The 9,815-nt window shown below is 39.7% G+C and overlaps 1 protein-coding gene across 1 annotated transcript in view; it reads left to right on the top strand.

The window, feature by feature from the left end:
• Window positions 1–614: 614 nt before the first annotated feature.
• Window positions 615–9,815, top strand: part of LOC134865993 (adenylate cyclase type 1-like) — a 33,134-nt gene continuing 23,933 nt past the window's right edge. Inside the window, exons 1-3 of the mRNA XM_063885874.1 lie at window positions 615–1,558; window positions 4,501–4,650; window positions 4,999–5,117. Coding sequence (XP_063741944.1) covers window positions 950–1,558; window positions 4,501–4,650; window positions 4,999–5,117 — 878 coding nt within the window. The 5' untranslated portion in view covers window positions 615–949. The remainder of the gene's footprint in view (window positions 1,559–4,500; window positions 4,651–4,998; window positions 5,118–9,815) is intronic.

Genomic DNA, 9,815 nt, shown 5'->3' with positions numbered 1-9,815 from the left:
TTGAGTGCTGGACTTTGGAATGGACCATCCATCTGTCACTTTCTTGCACCCTCCTTGGCACTGACGGGTCATGGCAACGGCAGCCTGTGACGGATGACTAATCTTCTCTTGGTAATGATTAAGACACCACCCTCTGAATGCCAAGAGGGTGCTGATGGTGATGGTGGCTAGCTCACTGGCAACACAGAAATCATATGATGAATGGCATGTAAGCATGTTATCACATGTGTGTGCCAAGCAAACACAGAAGCTGCCAGCTCAGTGAGAATTTCATGAATCATGGTCTGGAAACATTGATATACAGTATTACCTCATGTTCCTCTCATGTTTGTGTGAGTAAGAGACAGGAAAAGGAAGAGCATAAATGAATCAATATATGTACATATTTAAACAAATTAGATTGCGCAGGTTGTAATGATGGAAACATGTCATGTGTAGGTGGAAAAGAAAAATAGCATTATGGATGATGTATGCACTGTTGTGTCACATTGGTGAGGGGAGCTCTGCAGCCACACCAGTCTAATCGTCTTGACTGTGTGTTGAGAAGCTGAGACCTGTCTTATCTTTACCTCATAATGCGCAGGCGTGATCCTATCTGAGCCTTGCAAAAAGCTTTTACCATCTGAACTAGACGACGTGTGCGCTGCTCCTCATGTGCGGCTCAAACGAATGCTAAAAAAAAATTGATAGGTATTTTTTTTCAGATCGCGCTAAAATACAGCCGGGACATGAAGGTTTCTGTGTTAGCTGATCTCTCCGAACAACACAATTCAACCTGTGGATAGAGTGGAGCGCGTCTGTGACCACCGGCCAGTCTCCGGATATCTGGGACTCTCTCTAGCCTCTAGCCCGCTGTGCAGCGCGCGTCTTTTCCCTGTTGGCTCCGGTCTGTGTTGGAAGAGGGATCCGGTGTTCCGTTTGACCTAAGCTGAGAGCAGGTATTCAGTTTATGAATGGCACTGACATGGAGGAAATACCGTTTCAGAAAGTCAAAACCAGGCGGAAGAGAAGTCACTGTCCAACGGGCGTCCCTTTGACCGTCATCGCATGTGAGGACGAATTCGACTGCAAGGAGCTCGAGTCCCTCTTTCAAAACTACAACCTGAAGCTGGAGCAGACGTCCACTCTAAAAGCCCTGGCCGTCCTCATCTTCATGTCGTCGACACTGGCCTTAGTGGAGTTGCTGTCCGGCCCCAGCCTCACCATCTCCAAGGGGTCCCATCCGGTCCACTGTGTCATCTTCGTCTCCCTGTTCATCGTAACTAATGTCAAGTACCTGCAAGTGACTCAGCTCCAACAGATCGTCAACCTGGCATTGCTCTTCGGCTTCACTTTCTCCTTTCTCTGCTGTCCCTTCTCGCTGGGCGCGATAGGGATAGAGCCCCCCACGTCCCCCGAGCAGGGCATGTGGCAGCTGATCCTGGTCACCTTCGTCGCCTATGCACTCCTGCCTGTGCGGACACTGTTGGCAGTTGTGTTTGGAATAATGGTCTCCGTCTCCCATTTGATTGTGACTGCCACTTCTGTCACAGCAAAAACACAGAAACTATGGAGGACGGTACGTATATGTTCTGCACACACTGATGTGCAGTTTAGTTGTTTGTGTGTTGTATTGTTATAATGAATAGGCCTATAACAGTTTTAATTTAGCGTCATACATAACATATTATACTGTAATGCAGGCCTAGGCAGAGCAAAACATTATTTAGACTTCGTTTCAGTACCTAGGACAGCTCCCTGTGAATAGACTTGATGGGATTTGATGCATTTGCTAAGGCATTGATCACATTAAACAAAAGTGTAACTATTTGTATATATACAAAAAAGTCTGGTGAAAAACAAATACAAAAAGAGATTGAGAGTGCACATTTCTGCTTGAGTTACTCTTCTTGTCCTCCATATATACTGCAATATCACACCTTTAAATAAGTTCAGATATCTAGAGGGATTCAGTAATAATAAACTACGGTATAGGTATAGCTTTGGTGATACCTGTAGGCCCCTAAAATGAAAACAATCAAAGATAGTCTGCATGCTGACTGTTTCCCTGGGGTGTGATTTCCTGGCTGGGAATCAGGAACCAGAGTGACATCCTGCCAGCACCAGAAGTAGGGCAAACAGAGTTGCCCACACACATACACACACATAACACACTTTAACCACACTGTACGCTTCAGTTATGGAAAAGAGGGCAAAGTCATTCATGTCTTTCCTGAGCAAAAATAGAAATTGGTACACCACTCTCGGTGTGTGCGTGTGTGTGTGTGTGTGTGTGTGTGTGTGTGTGTGTGTGTGTGTGTGTATGTGTGTGTGTGTGTGTGTGTGTGTATATATATATATGTATGTACCTATTTCACAAAAACATACACACTTGCAATTCTGACAGTCATCAGGTGTGAGGAAAGAGGATATGTCCCATCAGTCTAACCCTCCAGGGTTAGTAGAACATTTCTGCCTCTGTGCGGCATATGACATGAAGATTGTGCATTTCGTGGAAATGAAATGGCGATGCGATCAGTTCATCACACCCTCGGATGATGACAGTGTATTTACAGAGGAGATTGTTTTCCTGTATGTAGGCTTTGAGATACCTGCATTGCCATGTGAAGGACAGTGTTAGATGTACTACCAGAGATAGCTAATCCATTAAGCTTAGAGATGAGCTGTGTGGCATGACCCCACACGGCCCAGGCTTGCACCAACAGCCAATATAGGTCCCAGGCTTTCAGCATACATTACCGTCTGCTCTCACGGCTCAGTCTATGTGTATGTGAAAAGACTTATCACTGAAGCTAGTGAGGGATATTTCTTAAAAAATAGGTTATTACTATTTCCTAACCCTCAGCTTTGAGTTTTGCTGACATCTAAATTCTCTCTGCCAAGAACAAGAAATAAAAAAGGTAATTCCTAGAGTTCGGAGAAATACAATTTGATATGGCATTCGTTTACAATATTGTGTGTATAGATAAAGCTTTGATTAGACAAGCAGAAAACAACAACACTGAACATCTAGTATTTTAGATCTATCAATCACATACACAATACTGTAGTGGCTGCTATAGATAAAGTAACATGTCCCAGTTTGCCTTTATTATGCTGCCCATTAACATTATGGACGGTTTAACATGCACGTAAAATGAAAGCTGTATTTTTCAATGCAATGCTGCAGGTACACGTGTCACTTTGACATACAATGAAAATATTAAATTGAATAAGAGCCAATGTAAAGATTCCTCACTGTGAAAAACTATATGGATCTGTCTTACTGACAGTGAAATGGTGACATAGCTCCAGAGATGAGTAAAGTTTTATGAGGTCAGCCATTTCCATCTGAAAGGCACATTTTGGTTAGCACCACAGTATTTTACACCCCTCATCTCAGATGTCCAAATGTACAAACTCAAGGCTGTCAAGTAACTTGAGCATAATTTGAACATGTTGGTGCTTGCCAGCATTGATGCCAAGCACAAAGACACACTGCTGCTGCCAATAACTCCCTTTTCAAAGCAATCCATTATTCATTGGACTGGAAATATGCCTGTCTGTGGCAATGCAAGTTTGTTAACTTGAGTTTCTGTATATGTCATCTGAAGTTTTGACAGTTTGTTTATGTTGTTCAACATTTTTTTTAATAAGTGAACTCAGAGTCAGTAGTCACATATTTTCTTGTGGTCAAATATGCTTCATCATGTATTCAAGCTGTAGAAAACCCTTGTGAAAACCCCAAGATATTAATAAAATGAATTCCTTTTATTCTTACGAAAATATAATCCCTGCCTTGGGTAACAGTTTGCTAGTGAGGTGGATATAGTATGTTTGGTATGTTTACAAAGTCATAGCCAGCCAACCCCAATCAAGTGGAAAAAAAACCTCCCTTTTCATTGTGTCCGTCACAAGGTTGAAGTAGTCATGCTGCTGTGCATCTGTTGTGATGGATGAACCACAGCAAGGCTTCTCAAACACTTTAATGTCACAGACTCCAAAATAGAGAAATATTAGGCCCCCACCACACATCTCTCTTATGGGCAGATGTCAGAAACATTGTGCACTCCAAAGGTAATAGTTGATAATTAATGTATTATTCATACATCATTAAGTAATTCTGTAAGGAAAATGGTATGCTTGTCATCCAGGTCAACAAATACACACTCAATAAATAGGAAAAGAACCACACTAAAACAAATCTTGAAAAGAAAGCTACACAATCTTAAAAGCATAACAGAAACCTATGCAGTACTGAGATGTCTAGATCTATTCAAATCCTTAGAGGCCCAATAGGGGTATCTTATTCCCAGTTTCAGGACCATAAAAATAGGGAAATACATTCACAAATACAACTGTACATGCATATATGAATGTGTGAATATATGTGAATTTGAACAGTAATCGAATGACATGCTTAAGGTTTGAGTACATAAAATACATGAACATACAAAAAAGTTAAACACCAAAAAATAGGTTTGTGTTTTAATCATGCTACATATTCTTCTTCTGTTGCAGTTGGTTGCCAACACAGTGCTGTTCACCAGTGTCAACCTGTCAGGGCTGTTTGTGCGCATCCTGACAGAGCGAGCCCAGAGGAAGGCCTTCCTGCAGGCTCGCGGCTGCATCGAAGAGAGACTCCGCATGGAGGATGAGAACGAGAAGCAGGTACAGTCACCTGTGCACTGCTGAAACTATGGGTAAAATTAGATACTCGTCCAGGATTTTTTTCTCCTGCATTTCCCCCCCTCTCTTTCTTTCTCATGCGGTGAGTCATTTCAACACATTATTCATATCTGCTGGTTCTCATGCCTTTTTGGTCTAGCACATTTCTTATCACCACTAACACTTTGTCCTATGATAACTTTGCTTTGTTGGACTATATAAATGTACATTTAAAGTAACTTTATCTTTTCTCCCTCCTTCTCTTTCTCTTTCTCTCTCCCTCACACACACACACACACACACACACACACACACACACACACACACTCTCACACTCTCACTCACTCTCAGGAGCGCCTGCTAATGAGTCTGTTGCCCAGGAACGTAGCTATGGAGATGAAAGAGGATTTCCTGAAGCCCCCAGAAAGGATCTTTCACAAAATCTACATCCAGCGCCATGACAATGTCAGGTAGGATCCTCACATCCACACAACACAGCTGTAGACCAATCCCAGTGATATTTAAATCCCTCTTGAATTGACTTAATTAATACTCATACTTTTAACAGTAGTGTTTGGAGATACAATATTTTCCTCTTTGACGAACGTCCCATGAGAAAGGAATAAACGCTGTCTCTGTGAGTTATGGAGCAGGCAAATAGGCTCTGAATAACTCGTCCATACATGGCCTTGGAAAGAACACTTTTTTGAGTAATCTGACCCAACAGTGTCCTAAAATAGTGTCCTGAAAAAGGCTCCAGGCTGCAAGCTGAAATATTTAATACTTCACATTGATTATCAACAGTTAGCACCTGACTCACTTGTTTATTGTCAGTCTTGAAAACACTGAATCCAAATACATAGCGCTTTTTATTTGATCAGTATATTTATTCACATTTTGTAGCAACTGTAGAGAAATAATCTATAGGCCACAAGGAATTTAACTAATACACTAATATGTCAGTGCATATGCCATCTTCTGGCCCTTGATATGGGAAACTGGCTTTTTGGAGTTAGGCACTAGAGAAAGGCAGATTAATCAATCTCATTGAAGAGGGAATTCCTCTGGCACTTGTGCAATATCCTGCACAGCTTCCAAGATACCAACAGTTTGAGAGCGATAATGTCTCTCTCAAGATCATTACTTTATGCTACAGGGGGATGAACTTTTGAACTTCTAACCTCTACCAAAGAAGTCTTCAGAAACTAGCTTTTATTGATCTCACATCGTTGAGTCTCTTCAGTGTCTCTCTTGAGAAGTTGCAATAATTCCTTTTATCACAAGACATTAGCTCATATACTTTGTCAAGAAAATTGTGACAAAATCATAACAATGATCTTTAGCATACATTTTTTAACTCAAGCCAGCAAACAAACCAGCTGTTTCTCAATTTTGTCTGAAGTTTGTTAATGGACTGGCCCTTCAGTGTTGTTTGTTTACTTTGGTCTCATTGGACTGCTTTACACAACATACAGTAATGGAAAGCAGTATTTAGAAGTTTTACCAAAGTTAAATAGTAAAATAACCATATGTTCGAATACAATTAAAGTCCAACTTTTCAAGTTTTATAAAGAACTCTATCATCCACAACTTTTTTTGAAGATTGCTCATTATAACGTAGAGTCACACCTGTCCGTATTTGTTAGTAATTCTTCTATTTTACCTCCAGACTCCTGCAGCTTTAGTTGGCTGTGCTTGACCTTTAAACCCTCTGTCGGTCAGATGTAAACAGCATGTTTGGAAACATGACACTCCCTCGTCCATTGTCTTCAATTTATAAGTCAGTTTTTAAATTCTCCTTTTAATCATGTATCTTAATCTGTATTTCTATTGTATTCTTAAATCTCCTTTATTCTGCTCCAACATTCCCTCGTTTCCTTTCTTATCTGCTCTTCCTCCATTTCTGTGTGTGCTCGGAGCAGCAGGGACGCTTGAGGAGGAGAGTTTGCTTAGCCCCAGGATTAAGTTGCTACAGGGGATTAAATGCAATGGAGACTAAATTCTTGTTGCATAACGCCATATGTGCGTGCCGTGGTTAAATATGGACACATCTCAGTGGAGCTCTGCTGATTGCTTTTGTGCCTGCAACTCCTTCAGATAGCGCCACCCTTTGAGAGTGATCTAGACTGGATGTGGACATGATTTATGTGATTTGGGCGACTGTAATTAAGAAGTAAACAGCGTGCACAATGTACTCTGAGTTTTCTTCATTATGATCTGAGACTGTGGGCAGCGTTTGATCTGATTAAAATCCAGCCACAGGGATATTGTAGTAATGACTCAAGACAAAGAAATAGGCCTCCAAAGCAACAAACCTGAAGTTTATTTAAAAAGATATGTAGGATATTATAGCACCACTTATTTCATTTATTGTAATGGTTTATAGTTTGGTAACTGATTAAATAATACATATAAAAATGCTTTTGAGCTAAAAACAAAAGTGCTGACTGTACAGGAATAAAACTCCAGTAATTAACTTCGTTTATCAAGTCATATGACAAATTGCGTTTTAATTACTCTTGTGATTTATTACATAAAAAGTTATGAGCAAGCACTTTTTAGTATCCCACCTCTCTTTCAGGCTTATCACCATAACTTAAGCCCAATATTGATCTTTACTAATCTTATAATTTTCATTTTCTTTTCATCATATTTTATTCCACGCCCACATATACGGCAAAATTACCACAAATATGGGCAATCCCTTACGCTAATGATGGTATTTTACCCGGTAGTTATATAAATTAGAAAGCTTCTAATGGCTTTTCTTTACATTACTTACATTTCCGTTAAATAATTCTTAGAATAAGAGAGAAAAACCAGTCTGTTAGTACTGACATGGTTTGTTGTAATGTTTGTAGAAGCTCGCTCACACTGTAAAAAATAAGTTTTATTCAGTTCTTCTGAAATGTGTCGTAAGCATCTTGCACGCTCGTCTTTGTTAGCTACTTTATTGGCCCGAAGTCAGCACATACACTGCCCACACACTGTAGCTCCAGAGGGGCCTATCCAAAGTTAACCCTTGTATTGGCCTGTGTTTTCTGCTACATGATTAAATTGAAATCACATGTGCCAAAATAGCCACAGTAATGCCTCCCACAGAGGGAGATAGGAGATCATTGACGAAATAACTTTCTGCAAATATGTGCCATTGGAGAGGAAATAATGGATGAGGGTGTGAGGGAGTTTGACTTAGACAATATTATGAGACAAGTTAACACAGGGTAAAATCTGTGTGTATAACAACGCTTAATCAATTGAATTATTGGGCTTTAAATGCTTTGGATAGTGTTTTCTGAGCCAGAAATGTAAATTGGCAAGAGGTTTCTTACAGTACAGTACAGTAGATTGGGTGTAGGCAATCGCTGTATAGACTAACGTATAGCTGGACTTACAAAGTCAGATTAAGATCCTTCCAGTCTCAAATTCTGTGCTTCTCAGTGATCTAACTCGTAAAAAACAAGAGTAGCTTTGATAGACATTACTCAATAAAATGATACTTGATGTATATGCTAATTTTATGTCAAATGTCTCCAGCAACATTTCAAATTTGTACATTTTTGTACTTTTATGATGTGCTGAGTTGGACAAATTACTAGGTAGTTGCTCATTATGGTAAGATAATTGATCATAGACATTTAAAATCTGAACATGCAGTTACTAAAATAACTTGTATGGCTTATTTTGAATTCACTAGCATCTTAACCCGAATAACATGTGCATTGCAAACCTTTCTCTAACGCCGTACATTGTTAACAAAGCATGTCACAATACATGTAATATCCTGACTGCAGATTTTTGTATCCCTAAAACCTGGGACAGAACAATCTGATTTGAACTTTGAAAGGAACACATGCCCCACGCTTCATGGAGACAATGGTATGCATGTGGTTCAAATGAGGTGAACACATCTAAAAATAGCTCAGTGCAGTGAAGTTCACGTAAGGTCACGAGACATTGGGACTATGACCTTAATGGGATGCAGCATGTCATGGCTAGTTCACACTTTCAACACAGCCACACGGAGGAGCCTCAGTTGTAATATCTTTCAAGAAATACACATTTTCTATGTTTTTATGAACATTTTTTACTAAATACTGCATACTACTGCTTTGTAGCCTGTAGTAGCTCTCCAAGTGTTTACCCCTTTTCAGGAATTGTTGGAAAATTATGGAAAGACAATTTATACAACACTGTCCTACAAAAGAGCCTTTGAATATTAGGCATTCATTCATCATGAAAACGCCCCAGTCTGTTGCTGCCACATGTGCATTGACCCCTCAGAATACATGAACTAAGGCATGTGTCACTTTGCAGCAGTCTGTGAGCCATCACACTAGGGAACATCCTAAAATATGTGTGGACGGCCACTATCTTGTCATTGTAATATCATTACGTTACAGAGAGAGATGCACTGTAAGCTACTCCAGGCAGACGTTGTAGTGCTACTGTGCTATTTTTAAAACAGAGTATTGAAATCATTAGCATTGTTCCTTGCAAGCAAAGTTGATCCTCCAGCAGTCTATGTAAAGACACACACTGTAAATGAGGTGTGATTGGCTATAACAATATCATTTCATTGTGCACAATTTGCACAATTCCTCTCTTCTAGCACCGCCAGAGTAAATAGTTTCCCTTCTGAGAAGATGGGTGGATTTCAAACTGGTCTTTTAATTGATTACTGCATGTGGGGCTAGGTATGATGATTACAGCTTGTCGGATTTTACATTTTTGTTCTTTGAAGAGAATGACAAAAGGCTAATGACATTTGGGTCAAAATTACAATAAGAAGTTTTAAAATTGCTTATTTCAGCAGTTTGAAAATAATGTGTATGTTTGTTAGAGGGATCAAATGAAAGGGCATGTGATGGGTAATTCAATCCACACATTAAAGATGCTTTGACTGCAACGCGTATGCTATTTTGTCCACTGAAATGACACACCATACTGTAACATCAATATAGTTCTTTTAAGTAATTTTGTCCATTTATAAGGTCTTTAGCATTTTACATATTTGTAAGCCAAAGATAGGGGCCAATTAAAACATTCATACACATAAATGTATTTACCATCTTTATGGTGACATCTTCGAGACCACAAAATGACATTTAGCAGCACCCCTTTAGAGATTTCTGCCCTCTGTCACATTGTGAAAACACCAGCCCACA

The sequence above is a fragment of the Eleginops maclovinus genome, chromosome 6 (assembly GCF_036324505.1).
Source record: "Eleginops maclovinus isolate JMC-PN-2008 ecotype Puerto Natales chromosome 6, JC_Emac_rtc_rv5, whole genome shotgun sequence".
NCBI lineage: Eukaryota > Metazoa > Chordata > Actinopteri > Perciformes > Eleginopidae > Eleginops > Eleginops maclovinus.
This window is presented reverse-complemented; position numbering and strand designations above follow the sequence as displayed.